At 44.2% G+C, this 17,102-nt stretch overlaps 1 protein-coding gene across 1 annotated transcript in view; it reads right to left on the reverse strand.

Moving 5' to 3' along the window:
* LOC126108251 (cortactin-binding protein 2-like) overlaps nucleotides 1–15,284 on the reverse strand; it is a 68,202-nt gene extending 52,918 nt beyond the window's left edge. The window contains exon 1 of the mRNA XM_049913480.1: nucleotides 14,719–15,284. Within this exon, the coding sequence (XP_049769437.1) occupies nucleotides 14,719–15,284 (566 nt within the window). The remainder of the gene's footprint in view (nucleotides 1–14,718) is intronic.
* Between the last annotated feature and the right edge of the window lie 1,818 nt (nucleotides 15,285–17,102).

The raw sequence follows: 17,102 nt of genomic DNA on the forward strand, positions 1-17,102 counted from the left end.
TAACAAACTAGGGTATTAATTTAACACTGACACACCACAGCGCTCATCATTGTCATGCAGGTTATTTGAATGAGACGTAGTATGAAAAATTATGATAAGCAGGTGGAGAAATGCCCTGCAATAATGTATGAAGCCGCAAGCAGTCAAGAAGATGAGGTTTAGGCATTGTGAGAGGGAGTCTATTTAAGTTATGAAAAGCATTTCCGAATTTTGGTTCAGAATAAGGCAAATAAACTTACATTTGAAAATAATGTGTTAGAACTAGGATATCTTGAAAATATATATATATATATATATATATATATATATATATATATATATATATATATATATATTGTTTTGAATGTTAATTTTCATTTTACACTACATAGATGTGGAGAAACTGAAATTGAGTGGTTTGCCAGACTAGTTGCAACTAAATGAGAAATATGTCTGTCAGCCTATATGTTATTATCTCTAAGACAAGAGCACCAGTTTGTCAGCCACCTCATGAAGTATTATATTAATATTTAAATATATCAGGAAAGTAAAGAGCATTTGTGAAATTTACTAGATAGTGGAGTTGTAGATAGTGTTTGTATTGTGTAAACCGCAAATAAAGGACAGTGGGATCTGAAGGTCTCATCTTTACTGAGGTCGTTAGAGATTAATCAGCAACCACAATAGGTAGAATATGGACAGCCCTAGTAGAAGGGAACACTGTAGAATTCAAAGGATTCCTTTGGCAACGGCAGAGAGAACTTCGCGCAACACATACGGGCAGAGGGCAGCGAACTGATGACTGAGCCTCCAAGAAGTAACTATAGCGTCTTGACCAAAGATTTATCCGTCCCTGTGTGGTACTGAAGAGGGTGTATCAATGTGCTATACATATTCGGAGGAACAAGTCAACAGAAAGGGTAAGGAATATGAAGGACCCCGCATTATATGGAACCGCCCAAATAGGCCGTTTCGTTGGGAGGAGTGATTTTTATCTTGTGAACTTATCGAATCAGTTAACGTAGAGGAAGGTACCAGGGATCATAAAACTGCGACAGCATCTTTGACGACGGCTCCTACAAGGAATGTTAAGAAAGGCAGCAAGATATATTTGCTCAGCAAGGGCGACAGGACACAAATTTCAGAAAATCTCAGCAGTCAGCATCAAGAATTCGGTGATGAGGACGAAGATGTGGAAAACAAATGGAAAAAATTCAAAGGCTTCGTTCAATATGCCCTAGACAAGTATGTTCCGAGTAAGGTTTTAAGGGATGAGAAAGATTTGCCATAGCTAAATACCGTGTTAGAATAGCGCTGCGTGAACAAAGAGCACTTCATCTCAGATTCAAGAGAGGTAAAAACCCAGCTGACAAAAAGAAGCTGAATGAAGCGAAAATCAGCGTCAGGAGAGCAGTGAGAGAAGCGGTCAGTGATTTTGAAAGTAAAACGTTGTCAACCGACATGAAAAAAATGTTCAAATGTGTGTGAAATCTTATGGGACTTAACTGCTAAGGTTATCAGTCCCTCAGCTTACACACTACTTAACCTAAATTATCCTAAGGACAAACACACACACACACCCATGCCCGAGGGAGGACTCGAACCTTCGCCGGGACCAGCCGCACAGTCCATGACTGCAGCGCCTTAGACCGCTCGGCTAATCCCGCGCGGCATGAGAAAAAACCCAAAGATATTTTGGTCGTATGTAAAATCAGTAAGTGGGTCAAAATCATCTATTCATTCTCTGAGCTGCCACGCCGGCACAGAAAGGGAAGATAACAGAGAGAAGGCCGAAATACTGAATTCGCTCTTCGGAAGTTATTTCACCGCGGAAGATCGTAACACTGTCCCTCCTTTCAATCGAAATGGCAGACATTGAGATAACCGATTGTGGAATTGAAAAGCAGCTACAGTCGCTTAGTAGCGGAAAAGCTTCTGGATCAGATGAGATACCTATAAGATTCTATAAAGATTATGCGAAAGAACTTGTTCCCCTTCTAGCAATAACTTATCGTAGATCGCTTGAGCAACGATAGGTACCTAACGATTGGAAAAAAGCGCAAGTCTTTCCCGTTTTTAAGAAAGGCCGTAAGACAGATCCACACAATTACAGACCTACATCGTTGACGTCAATCTGTTGTAGAATTATGGAACATATTTTATGTTCAAGAATTATGATACTCTTGGAAAATGAACATCTCCTCTATAAAAATCAACATGGATTCCGCAGACAGAGATCCTGCGAAACGCAGCTCGCTCTGTTCCTCCGTGAGATCCACAGCGCAGTGGACAACGGCACTCACAAGGGGAGGCCGCCAATTCTGAAATTCAGATTCGATTCATACTGCGCATAATAAAAGCTCATGGCCAGAGCTGTAATGTGGCAAAGCACCAAGATGCACTTCTCAGTCGAGAATATATATATATATATATATATATATATATATATATATATATATACACTCCTGGAAATGGAAAAAAGAACACATTGACACCGGCGTGTCAGACCCACCATACTTGCTCCGGACACTGCGAGAGGGCTGTACAAGCAATGATCACACGCACGGCACAGCGGACACACCAGGAACCGCGGTGTTGGCCGTCGAATGGCGCTAGCTGCGCAGCATTTGTGCACCGCCGCCTTCAGTGTCAGCCAGTTTGCCGTGGCATACGGAGCTCCATCGCAGTCTTTAACACTGGTAGCATGCCGCGACAGCGTGGACGTGAACCGTATGTGCAGTTGACGGACTTTGAGCGAGGGCGTATAGTGGGCATGCGGGAGGCCGGGTGGACGTACCGCCGAATTGCTCAACACGTGGGGCGTGAGGTCTCCACAGTACATCGATGTTGTCGCCAGTGGTCGGCGGAAGGTGCACGTGCCCGTCGACCTGGGACCGGACCGCAGCGACGCACGGATGCACGCCAAGACCGTAGGATCCTACGCAGTGCCGTAGGGGACCGCACCGCCACTTCCCAGCAAATTAGGGACACTGTTGCTCCTGGGGTATCAGCGAGGACCATTCGCAACCGTCTCCATGAAGCTGGGCTACGGTCCCGCACACCGTTAGGCCGTCTTCCGCTCACGCCCCAACATCGTGCAGCCCGCCTCCAGTGGTGTCGCGACAGGCGTGAATGGAGGGACGAATGGAGACGTGTCGTCTTCAGCGATGAGAGTCGCTTCTGCCTTGGTGCCAATGATGGTCGTATGCGTGTTTGGCGCCGTGCAGGTGAGCGCCACAATCAGGACTGCATACGACCGAGGCACACAGGGCCAACACCCGGCATCATGGTGTGGGGAGCGATCTTTTACACTGGCCGTACACCACTGGTGATCGTCGAGGGGACACTGAATAGTGCACGGTACATCCAAACCGTCATCGAACCCATCGTTCTACCATTCCTAGACCGGCAAGGGAACTTGCTGTTGCAACAGGACAATGCACGTCCGCATGTATCCCGTGCCACCCAACGTGCTCTAGAAGGTGTAAGTCAACTACCCTGGCCAGCAAGATCTCCAGATCTGTCCCCCATTGAGCATGTTTGGGACTGGATGAAGCGTCGTCTGACGCGGTCTGCACGTCCAGCACGAACGCTGGTCCAACTGAGGCGCCAGGTGGAAATGGCATGGCAAGCCGTTCCGCAGGACTACATCCAGCATCTCTACGATCGTCTCCATGGGAGAATAGCAGCCTGCATTGCTGCGAAAGGTGGATATACACTGTACTAGTGCCGACATTGTGCATGTTCTGTTGCCTGTGTCTATGTGCCTGTGGTTCTGTCAGTGTGATCATGTGATGTATCTGACCCCAGGAATGTGTCAATATATATATATATATATATATATATATATATATATATATATATATATATATATATATATATATATATATATATATACTATTAAGGAATTGCTTATGCATGTTGGTGAAGGCGGATCGCTCTCCAATTGTATCGCCTCCATTTTTCCGTTTGTTTAACAGGGTGTACCAAAGCTCTCACGTCCGCACTGATTTTCGACGATGTTATAAGTTGCGCTAGGGACCGCGTCTACCTTCTTTCGAAGTTAGCAGGCAACTACGCTGCAATGCGGCGGCTCGTTTCGGCCCATCCAACATCTGTCCATCAAGTGTAACGAGCGAGTAACGGAGTTTATATTTCATACCTGCCACAGCAAATTTGTGTTCGTGGGGTCTCTATTCTAATTCGAACGTTTGACTTACGCTATACGTATTCGTTTCGGAATATCGTTTCTACGTCTTCCGTTAACTATACGTGGTAAACATTATGAAGACAATTAATAACATTTGTGAAATACAACTTTGTTTTGCGGAAAACATAATGATGTTCGAAGTCGCCAGTTTTTCCACGACAAACGACTTTCAACAACTTATTATATGCATAATTGTTGCAACTGATTGGCGGGAATTATATATATATATATATATATATATATATATATATATATATATATATATATATATATATATTTGAATTACAAAAAACTAATAATAAAAAAAAAGGTTGCATAGCGCGAGATTCGATGCGGGACTTTCGGATTACGAACCCGAGCGCTTACCGCTGCGCACCGACGCTATAGTAAATTATTAATCGTAGAGAGTATTTCACCGCAACGGTTTCTTTTAACTGTCGATTTTCTCGACAACGGCTGAGAAGTGCATCTTGGTGCTTTGCCACATTACACCTCTGGCCATGAGCTTCTATTATGCGCAGTATGAGTCGAATCTGAATTGCACAATTGGCTGCCTCCCCTTGTGAGTGCCGTTGTCCACTGCGCTGTGGATCTCACGGAGGAACAGAGCGAGCTGCGTTTCGCAGGATCTCTGTCTGCGGAATCCATGTTGATTTTTATAGATCAGATGTTCATTTTCCAACAACATCATAATTCTTGATACCATGTTCCTCGATTTCAGTAAGGCATCTGACACCGTCCCGCGTAGCCATTTAATGAAAAAAAAAAACGAGCTTATGTAGTATTGGAACAGACCTGCAATTGGATTCCAGACTTGCTTGCAGACAGAACTCAACACTTCGCTCTTAACGGAACTAAGGCTAAACTTATACACCGCCCGCGATGCGATGCGATGCGATGCCGAGCCGAGCGGAGCGATGAAGCGCTGAGATCGCGTGACAGTGGGCAGGCTCGGTTGAACAGTGGCAGCAGAGCGGCGCCCGTTTAGACTGCAGGCTGGGCCGAGCGATGTGACGCGGTGCGATGCGATGACTCCACTGTAGTCGCAACCGAGTTTGCGTTTCGCGCGAGTGTTTGGAGCGATTGCTTGTTTGCGCTCGCGTCTGAAGTAATTGCTTGCTTGCAATGGACATCGAAAGACTAATTAACAGTGTGCGTGAACGCTCCGTGTTGTGGGAGCAGAAAAATAAACATTACCACAATAGGGATTTTGTTCGTCAAGCATGTAATGGAATAGCTGAAGATTGTGGAACAGACAGTGAGTACAAAAAAGTAAAATAAATAGCTACAAGACTCCAAGAAATAAGTAACACAAACAACTTCGTTTATTTTCTAATTTTAATTGTGTATAGATTATTATTATTATTATTATTAGTCGTAAAGCTCCCAACATGGAAGACGCTAAGTAAAGATGGTTTACTTCTGGGGCTTCTTATTCTTCTTGTTTGCCCACCAGGTCTTCATTCTTTGCGAGAATTCAGCTTTTCTTTCTTCGCTCCATTTTGTTCCAGTTCTCGGCGCTTTGTCTCTGGTTTGACCTCCCATTTGTCAACTTTAAGTTTGAAATTGTTTCTTTTGTTCATGTCTTCAGTAGTAATGTTGGCTAATTCCAGATCTTTCTTTACATTTTTGATCCATTCTCCTCCATTAACAAGGGATGCTACGTATCTTACTATTCTTTTTGTAAGTCTGTGATCGGGAAGTCTCATTATGTGGCCATAGAATTTTAGACGCCTCTTCCTCATGTCTATCTCTATGTTAGAATATTCTTCAATTTTAGAATTTTTCTGTAATCTATACCCCTCTTTGGTCCATCTTGGTCCCAGAATTTTCCTAATGATTTTCCTTTCCTCTTTCTTCAGGTTTTCCATATCTGTTTTTCTTTTAAGTGTCAAGGTTTCGCTGGCATATAGCATTATTGGTTTAATTACCGACTTATAATGTTTAATTTTTGTATTTATAGATAGACATTTTTTATTGTAAATGTTTTGGACCAGCCCTAGACCCCTACGAGCTTTTAATATTCTTTCTTGTTGTGAGTATTTTTCAGAAATTATCTCTCCTAAATATTTAAAGTATGGTACCCTCTTAATTTCTCCATATTTGGTTTGTAACTTAGAAATTTCTAGATTTGTTGTTGTAAACACCGTTTTCTCAAAAGATATTTGTAGGCCAACTTTTCCTGCACACTCTTTTAAGGTTTCTATCTGTTTGACTGCCATTTCACTAGAATCTGCCATTATTGCAAGATCGTCTGCGTAGGCTAAGTAGGGGATTTGTAGGTCATCTTTTTTGGTTCCCAGTGATATTGGTTTCCAGTACTTTTCTTTTTTGAGTTCTTTTTCCCATTCTGCCATGACTCTATCCAGAACTAAGTTAAATAACAGAGGTGATAATCCATCACCTTGTCTAACCCCAGTTTTTATCTCAAATGATTTTGAAAGTTTTCCCATGAATTTCACTTTGCATTTTGTATTTGTTAATGTCTGCTCTATGATGTTCCGTGTCTTCTTATCCAGTCCTTGTTCTTCAAGAATTTTAAATAGTGTGGGTCTGTGAATTGAATCATATGCCTTTTTAAAGTCGACAAAGACATATACTGTAGGCTTCCTTCGCATTTGTCTCATCCTTGTAATCAATTTCAAGTTTAAAATTTGTTCTGGACATGATCTGTTTGGTCTGTTGTGTATAGATACTATTACAGTATTTTGATAATGAGATGACGTTCACAATAGTTACAGTATTTGATAATTTCGACATGAAATATATTTGCGTTAATGACTGTTGACATAGTTTTTGAAGACGTCTTTGACACTCCTCGCTCTTCTTGAACCACTACTGTTTGCTCTGTCATTTTGGAATTTCACGTCTATATTTTCAGACGAGGTACTGAAGAATAAATGGAAGAACGTACGTGACACTTTCCGCTCTGAACTCTAAAAAATACCTCGTGCTGAACGTTCAGCAATCCAATTGGCCGTGGTATGAGCTAATGACCTTCCTGACTGACATAATGACGCCACGGAGGACCAAGACTAATGTTCATCACAGTAAAAGAACAGCATCGCAACACGACGACGCACACGACGACGTACCATTTTCACCAGCTCTTACATAGAGAGAGAGAGAGAGAGTGTTTCACCTGATGAAACCAACCAAGCCAGGTCTTCAAGACTGTCTGTAAGTTCAGATGGTAGCGTTTCGATGTCTCCTCCCTCACCCACCCTACACACAAACCAAAAGAAGAGCTCCAAGAAATCGACAAACTCTGAGTTGCTAAATACAGAGAAGCAAAAGTTGAAGCTAAATGAGCAACAAATGTAGAAATGAGAAACGCAAGATGACAGCTATCAGTTTGTAGTGAGTTTGCTGCCAGCAATGCGAAAACTATCACCAGCAGCTCAGTTGAGAGCCAGGATAAAAATTCAGCAGGTTCTTTTGGAAGAATTGGAACAATCAACCACTTCCACTGCACATTCGTTGATGTCACCCTAAGCACCTGAAAATCCAGTTGAAATCGTAATTGCCGGAAATCCGCAGAATGAAATAGTCATTTCTGAAATTGAACCTGATGACATTGTTATTTCAAGCCACCAAGATTCTGAAAACTTTGATACTTAAGTGAGTGAACTGTGATGCATTTTACTCCTCATTGTCAACTATGTCAAAATTTATTAAAAGAAAGTTTGAATCTATCACAATTTGTAAATCTTTCATAATAAAATGATTGCTGTAAACTTAATATTGTACTCACCTAATGGTGATCATAACTTTTTCAGTGGTAATAGCCATTCTGAAATTTGTGTTTTGCTTCTGTAATCTATTTGTAACAGACGACACTATATAATCAAATGTCTCTGTACTCATTCTGGATAACTCCAAAATTTATCCTCATCTTTTCTCAAATCACTGTACAAATGATGAAATTCTCCTAAAGCCCCTGCCGGCAGCGGTGGTCTAGCGGTTCTGGCGCTGCAGTCCGCAACCGCGAGACTGCTACGGTCGCAGGTTCGAATCCTGCCTCGGGCATGGGTGTGTGTGATGTCCTTAGGTTAGTTAGGTTTAAGTAGTTCTAAGTTCTAGGGGACTTATGACCTAAGATGTTGAGTCCCCATCTTTGAACCATTTGAACCTAAAGCCCCTCCTCTCCTTGTTGATTTCGTGCACCCATTCACGACTGCGTTGGATTCTCAGAGCACTGTTTTCTGATAAAAAAGAATTTACTGGGTCGAGGAAACACGACATCGTGCCGAGATTGCTCAGTTGCTGGCCAGATCTCGCGCGCGCTGTATCGTGTGCCTTGTGAACGCTCCATCGCATTGCATCGCTTTGGCCATTATGCCTCGCATCGCGTCGCATCGCAACGCATCGCAGGCAGTGTAAACGTACACAAAATCGACAGATGTAAAGGTAATATCCGGAGTACCAGAGGGAAGTATGATAGGATCGTTGCTGTTTACAATATACGGTATATAAACGACCTAGTAGAAAGTGTCTGATGCCCTTTAAGGCTTTTCGCAGGTGATGCAGTCCTCTATACAAAAGTAGCAACGCCAGAAGAGAGTAAGAATTTGCAGAACGACCTGCAGAGAATTGATGAATGGTGCAGACTCTGGCAGTTGACCCTGAGCGTAAATATATGTAACACATTACGTATACATAGGAAAAGAAATCCACTACTGTACCGAGACACTATTGATGACAAACAGCTGGAGACAGTGTCTGCCGTAAAATACCTAGGCGTAATTATCCAGAGTGACCTTAAGTGGAATGACCATATAAAACAGATAGCGAGAAGCGCAGACACCAGACTCAGATTCGTCGGAAGAATCTTAAGGGGCTCCGGAACGCCCTATACTTGCAATGTTAAAATAACGCTTATAAATTACATCTTTCCTCACAAAGTATTTGAGGTAGGAAGTTGAACTTTTTACAGATTATTTATTGGAATATGGGCTACAACTTAACACAGGGATTTTACAAAATTTTAGTTCAGTTATTAAAGATGATTTTTTTCAATTGTAATGAAAATTCACAACATTTTTTTGCAATTTTTTATTTATATATTCAAAAATATACAGTTTTTTTGGAAAAAGCCTGTGTTAAATTATGCAGACGGTACTGTGTAACATTTACTGAAAGTTTGAAACAAATATGTTTGGAAGATCCTTAGAAAACATGTAATTAGTATGAGAAAATAAAAGTTTTGGGAATCGAGCGACAAAGATTGGATTAACTTTTTAGTGCATTCCAGGTCCATAGGATGGATTATCTTCATCCTCTGCAAACTCCTCCTCCAGCTTCCTCTTGTTCCTCCTCCTGTTTACTCTTGCTTGTATTTCTAGACTCTTTACAGCCCTGTCTGCAGCCCGAAGGCGTTCATTGTCTAAAGCAATCATCGCTCGTACCATGTTAGAACCTATCTTCATTCCCATATTTCTAAATACCTTGCACCTTACAATGTTGCCATCATTGAAAGTCGCAACAGCATCATACACACCAAAGTGAAGTGTTTCTATTCCAACAAATACAGTCTTGGGGATTCTCGACCATATAACACTGTTTACACTTTCATTGGGGTTTTGAGTTTTTCCGTGAATACACTTTTTCAACAGTTCAGGTGCTGCTAAGTCTCTGAAAATAGGTTAGCCACAACACAAACTTTATCTCACATCACTAAAATGTACCTGATGAACACGGACGTTAATAATAACACCATTTGACAGCAGTTTAACAGCGCCACATGGGGTCACGCCCATGTAGAACACATTTCAAAAAAAATTTAAAAATAGTTGTAGTCTTCGGAATTGAATAAATTATATATATATTAAAAGGTAATAGTCTGCAGATCCAGAAAACGCAAAAAAGTAAAAATTGAACTTTTCATGATTTTGAGCCTTTCCGGAGCCCCTTAAGGAAATGAAGTTCATCCACGAAAGAAGTGGCTTATAAGGCGCTTGTTCACCCGATTCTTGAGTGCTGTTCATCTATTTGGTATCCCTGTCAGGTATGACTGATAGAGGAGATGCAGAAGATCCAACGAAGGGCGCCGCGTTTCATTACGGGATCGTTTAGCTGACGAGAGAGCGTTTCGGAGATGCTAAACAATCTCCTCTGGTAGATGTTACAAGAGAGGCGTTGTGCATCGCGGAGAGATTTAGTATTGAAATTTGCAGACAATTTTCAGACGGAGTCGGACACCATATTACCTCCCCCTCCACGCACATCTCGCATATTGACCACGACGAGAAAATTCGAGAAATTAGAGCCAATACAGAGGATTACCGACAATCATTCTTCCCACGCACTATTTGCGAGTGGAACAGGATTGGATGGTTCAGATAGTGGTAGCGAAGGTACCCTCCGCCACACACCATTAGGTGGCTTGCACCTTATGATGTAGATGTAGAGGAGGTGGTCATGTGGTATATGAGGAGAAAGCAGCTACATTTTTCCTCAGATGTGCTTGCGTTACTTTCACTTTTCTTACAGGATGATTTCCTTAGATGTTGCAAATGTGATGGACACCTTTCTTCGTGGAGCCTAGGACACTTCTTAAAAGTTACACCTAATTCCTCTATACTGTCAGGGAGGATAAACGAATTTTTTTTCTGAAATTGTAGGCATGTTGCATACACGTATCAAGAAACTGAAAGATAAACGCACAACACACGATACAATAATGCTGGTGTGGCGATCACTTTGACTGGCCTATTTTAAATGCACTGCAACATAGTAAAGTGCTCCTGCGTCTGGTAGTGAGCGACACACTGGCTTCTCATCATCATCATCATTCATTTTTGCAGCGTGACGTAATTTATAAGTATCTCATTGGCACAACAGCAGCAGAGACAGCAAGATACCATAAAGGCCTGTTTGTGTAAACGGGTTTACAACGACCTGTAAAGTAAACAGAATAAGGACTGCACACTACATCTACATCTACATCTACATTTATACTCCGCAAGCCACCCAACGGTGTGTGGCGGAGGGCACTTTACGTGCCACTGTCATTACCTCCCTTTCCTGTTCCAGTCGCGTATGGTTCGCGGGAAGAACGACTGTCTGAAAGCCTCCGTGCGCGCTCTAATCTCTCTAATTTTACATTCGTGATCTCCTCGGGAGGTATAAGTAGGGGGAAGCAGTATATTCGATACCTCATCCAGAAACGCACCCTCTCGAAACCTGGACAGCAAGCTACACCGCGATGCAGAGCGCCTCTCTTGCAGAGTCTGCCACTCGAGTTTGTTAAACATCTCCGTAACGCTATCACGCTTACCAAATAACCCTGTGACGATACGCGCCGCTCTTCTTTGGATCTTCTCTATCTCCTCCGTCAACCCGATCTCGTGCGGATCCCACACTGATGAGCAATACTCAAGTATAGGTCGAACGAGTGTTTTGTAAGCCACCTACTTTGTTGATGGACTACATTTTCTAAGGACTCTCCCAATGAATCTCAACCTGGTACCCGCCTTACCGACAATTAATTTTATATGATCATTCCACTTCAAATCGTTCCGCACGCATACTGCCAGATATTTTACAGAAGTAACTGGTACCAGTGTTTGTTCCGCTATCATACAATCATACAATAAAGGATCCTTCTTTCTACGTATTCGCAATACATTACATTTGTCTATGTTAAGGGTCAGTTGCCACCCCCCGCACCAAGTACCTGTCCGCTGCAGATCTTCCTGCATTTCGCTACTAGAGTGCCCTGGCTGAAAACTGTACACGTCACTCCTAATCCTGTTTTGGGCAACACGTTATTGGCTCCTTGGTGTTTCCGTAAAGTTGAACAGGAGATGGTGGATGCCCCACTGAACGATTTGAGGTAGGAAACCTGGGGTCGGAGAAGCCAGCTTAAGGGGATAATATGAATAAAATCACATTTCTGTGTACCTTTTTATCTACATTTGTTACAGTTCACTGCAAATACGAACATTGACAGAATGAACTTACTATTCGTACTGTTCCGTACAAAACGTGTAGAAACTTACGGCCATCAACCTCAGTGTAAACAGGACATCGGCGAACAAGGTTGTGACGTGCCCTGACAAATATCCATGGTGTGTTTCGAATCACATCACAGCCAGCTACGATTCTGGCAAGTAATTTCATCTCTATATTCACTGGGGTCTCATACACAAGTGGCTACAGGTATCCCTATAGAAAATAATCAAGCAGATTCAGGACAGGTGACCTCGCAGCCCGTGGAATACGACCTGCTCTTCCAAACCAGTGGCCAGGAAGTAAAGTAATGAGATGGTTGCGGACATCCACACTGAAGTGAGGCGATGCACCGTCGTGTTGTACCCACTTATCCTCTCACGAACGGCCCAAGGTACGTCCTCCAACAACTCAGGCAGAACTCTTTCCACAAACCACAGGTAAACAAAACCTGCATCATGACTTCCTAGTTATCAGGCTCGTCCTCCTTGTTTACTTGCAGGAATAAGGAATGTACGTGTAAATAAACAGCACAGCACATGCGAACTTGTACCCATGTTAGTTGTAATAAGATGGGAAATAGTAATGCTAGACAAGTTTACGACCACATCTCCTTAAGCTTCCTTCTCCGACCGCAGGTTCCCTGCCTCAAATTGTTCAGTGGAGCATTCTATACGCTCTGTTACATTTTTGCACCCTCTTTTAAGGAAACACCACGTAGAAATTCTGAAGATCAGAAAAAATTTTCATGTTTTTTGTTAGTTACACTTACCTGTTAATGACTACCATTCAGTTTAGAGTTTTGATGAATGCGTTGTGCAAAAACAATGAAACACTCGTGTGGTACACTATGTGATCAAAAGTATCCGGACACACACAAAAACATACGTTTTTCCTATTAGGTGGATTGTGGTGCCACCTACTGACAGGTACTCCATATCAGCGACCTCAGTAGTCATTAGACATCGTGAGAGAGCAGAATGGGCGCTCCGCGGAATTCACGGACTTCGAACATAGTGTCACTTGTGTCATAGGTCTGTACGCGGCATTTCCACACTCCTAAACATCTCTTGGTCCATTGATTCCGATGTGATAGTGAACTGGAAACGCGAAGGGACAGTTAAAGCACAAAAGGATACAAACCGACCTTGTCTGTTGGCTGGGAAGAGACTGCCGACGGATGAAGAGGATCGAAATGTGTAATAGAGAGACATCTATCCAGATCATCACACAGAAATTCCACTGCAAGTACTACGACAGTTAGGCGGGAGGTCAGAGAACTTGTATTTCGTGGTCGAGTAAATGACAGTAAATGCCAAGCGACGCCTCGCTTGGTGAAAGGACCGTAAACACTGGACGACTGAACGGTGGAAAAATATTGTGTGGAGTGACTAATCATGGTACACAATTGGCAGGGTGTGGGCATGGCAAATGCCCGGTGAACGTTATCTGCCAGCGTGTGTAGTGCTAACAGTAAAATTCGGAGGCGGTGGTGTTATGTTGTGGTCGTGTTTCTCATGGAGGTGTTTGAACGCTTTGGTTTGCATGGCACTACCATAGCACATGCCTACATTGATGTTTTAAGCACCTTCTTGCTTCCCACTGTAGAAGTGTAATCGGGGATGGCGATTACATCTTTTAACACGATCGACCACCTGTTCATAACAACCGAGCGACGTGGCGCAGTGGTTAGCACACTGGACTCGCATTCGGGAGGACGACAGTTCAATCCCGCGTCCGGCTGCCCTGGTTTAGGTTTTCCGTGATTTCCCTAAATCGCTCCAGGCAAATGCCGGGACGGTTCCTTCGAAAGGGCACGGCCGACTTCCTTCCTCGTCCTTCTCTAATCCGATGAGGCCGATGACCTCGCTGTTTGGTCTCTTCCCCCAAACAACCCCCCAACCCCAACCACTCCTCATATCACACGGCCTATGGCGGAGTGGTTACAAGACAATAACATCCCTGTAATGGACTGGCCTGCATAGAGTCCTGACATGAATCCTGTAGAACACCTTTGGGATGCTTTGGAATGTCGACTTCGTCCCAGGTCTTACCGACCGACATCGATACCTCTCCTCAGTGCAGCATTCCGTGAAGAATGGGCTGCCATTCCCCAAGAAACGTTCCAGTACCTGATTGAACGTATGCCGGCGAGAGTTGAAGCTTTCATCAACACCATACTGAATTCCACCGGCCGCAGTGGCCGAGCGGTTCTGGGCCCTACAGTCTGGAACCGCGCGAGCGCTACGGTCGCAGGTTCGAATCCTGCGTCGGGCATGGTTATGTGTGATGTCCTTAGGTTAGTTAGGTTTAAGTAGTTCTAAGTTCTAGGGGACTGATGACCTCAGAAGTTAAGTCCCATAGTGCGCAGAGCCATTTCAACCATTACCTATGGAGGGCCCTATGAACTTGTAAGTCATTTTGAGCCAGGTGTCCGGATACTTTGATCACACAGTGTATCAGAAAATGAGGAATGATGGTGTATCTTACAGCACATACACTAAAGAATCCAGGCTTGAAAATACACATACAAGTAGAACAGGTTAACAGAGATGAGTGGCTTCTTTAGCACTTACCTTGTTTCTGCTGGTGGATTAGACAGCAACTGACTCACTTTGATCAAAGCTTCAGGCTGGCTACGCATTGCATCCGCCCAGCTCCGTGTGCCCAACACTTGGGGTATGTTTGCCTTGATGAAGGCGACGGCGGCCTTCCTAAGACTTGTATAGGAGTTCCTAATCGCGAGCACAGCTATGGCAGCTGCAGTCTGCACAGACAGCTGTGCGGCCACCTGCCGCTCGCACTCTGCCTTGAGGACCGACAGGCCGTATCGGTCAGCGGCAGCCAGCAGCTGGACGGCCTTGCTGGGCAGCTGGGGGGCCTGCAGGGTGTAGAGGTAGGCCACCAGCTGGCGCAGCGCCGGGCCCTCCACGTCTGGGATTTCGATCTGGTCGCCGCTGGACTCCAGTGGGTGTTGGCGGAACATGGCGGCGAACACGGGGCTTCTGGCTGCCAGGACGGACCTGTGCACCACCAGCCGCGTATCGCCGGCCACCAGAATCACCACGGCACCATCTCTGGCGTCCAGCAGGGCACCCAGATCCACGGTCGCAGTCTCCTCAACGTTGACAGCGGCTGCCATGGTGGATGATTCTGAAACACGGCGTCACTGAGCAGCCTTTTGCTCTTACCAAACACCCTCTTTGCTTATACACTGAAGTTCCAAAGCAACTGGTATCGGCATGCATATTCAAATGCAGAGATATGTAAACAGGCAGAACATGGCAATGCGGTCGGCATTGCCTGTTCAAATGGTTCAAATGGCTGTGAGCACTATGGGATTCAACATCTGAGGTCATCAGTCCCCTAGAACTTAGAACTAATTAAACCTAACTAATCTAAGGACATCACACACATCCATGCCCGAGGCAGGATTCGAACCTGCGACCGTAGCAGTCTCGCAGTTCCAGACTGTAGCACGTAGAAACACACGGCCCCTCCGGCCGGGGCATAGCCTGTATAAGACCCCGTTTTTAGATTGGTTACTGCTACTACAACGGCAGGTTATCAACATCTGAGTTTGAATGTGGTGTTATAGTCAGCGCATGAGCGATGAGAAATAGCATCTCTGAGGTAGAGTGGCGATTCTTCCGTACGATCATTGCACGAGTGTACTGTGAATATCAGGAATCTGATAAAACGTCAAATTTCAGACATCACTGAGGCCCGAGGAACATCCTGCAAGAATGGGGAGGACGATGATTGAAGAGAATCGTTCAGCATGACCGAAGTGGAACCCTTCTGCAAATTGCTCTGCAGATTCAATGCTGGGCCATCAACAAGTGTCAGCATGCGAACCATCCAACGAAACATCGTCCATATGGCCTTTTGGAGCCGAAGGCCCACTTGTGTACCCTTGACCACTGTACAACACAAAGCTGTACACCTCGCCTGGGCCCATCAACACCGACACTGGGCTGTTGATGACTGGATCATGCTGCCTGGTCGCGACCAGTATCGTTTCAAATTTTATTAGTCGGATGGGAGTGTACAGGTAAGCAGACAACCACATGAATCCATGGACCCTGCATGTCAGCAGGAGACTTCTCAAGCTGGTGAAGGCTGTGTAATGCTGTGAGGCGTGTGCGGTTGTAGTGATATGCGACCCCTGATGCGTCTAGATACGACTCCGACATGTGACACGTATGTAAGCATCCATTCTGATCACCTGCATCCATTCGTTTTCATTGTGCATTCCGACGAATTTGGGCAGTTACAGCAGGACAATGCGGCACCCCACACGTCCTGAATTGCTGCAGAGTGGCTCCAGAAACACTCTTCTGAATTTAAACAGTTCCGATGCCCACCAAACTCCCCCAGACGTGAACATTATTGAACACATCTGGGATGTCTTGCAACGTGCTGTTCAGAAGAGATCTTCACCCCTTCGTACTCTTACCGATTTATGGGCAGACCTGCAGGATTCGTGGTGTAAGTTTCCTCCAGCACTACTTCAGACATTAGTCGAGTACATGTCATGTCGCGTTGCGAGACTTCTGTGTCTTTGCGGGGGCCCTACACGACATTAGGCAGTCGTACCAATTTCTTTGGCTGTTCAGTGTATGAACCACAGGCAGATCTGCATCAGGCAACAGATGGTAAGTGTTGTCCATTATACGCCAGTTTTAACAAGGTGATATGATTGCTGTGTAAAATTTATACTAGAGATGAGTCGCTGTAAGTGTTTAATAGTTTGTTAAAGTTGTCCTCATATACCAGTTGCAAAATCATGATAACCTTGTGTGAAGTTGGTGTAACAGGCGAATACTTGCAAATCTTTAATAATACCATTTAAAGAATATCCTCCTGCATCTGCACATTTCATTTGCACGACAAACCACAGAAGGAATGGAGACCTCAATTTCTTTACTCAGTTTCTTGCTCAGGCAGCAGTTTGGAA

The sequence above is a fragment of the Schistocerca cancellata genome, chromosome 11, assembly GCF_023864275.1.
Source record: "Schistocerca cancellata isolate TAMUIC-IGC-003103 chromosome 11, iqSchCanc2.1, whole genome shotgun sequence".
Taxonomy (NCBI): Eukaryota; Metazoa; Arthropoda; class Insecta; order Orthoptera; family Acrididae; genus Schistocerca; species Schistocerca cancellata.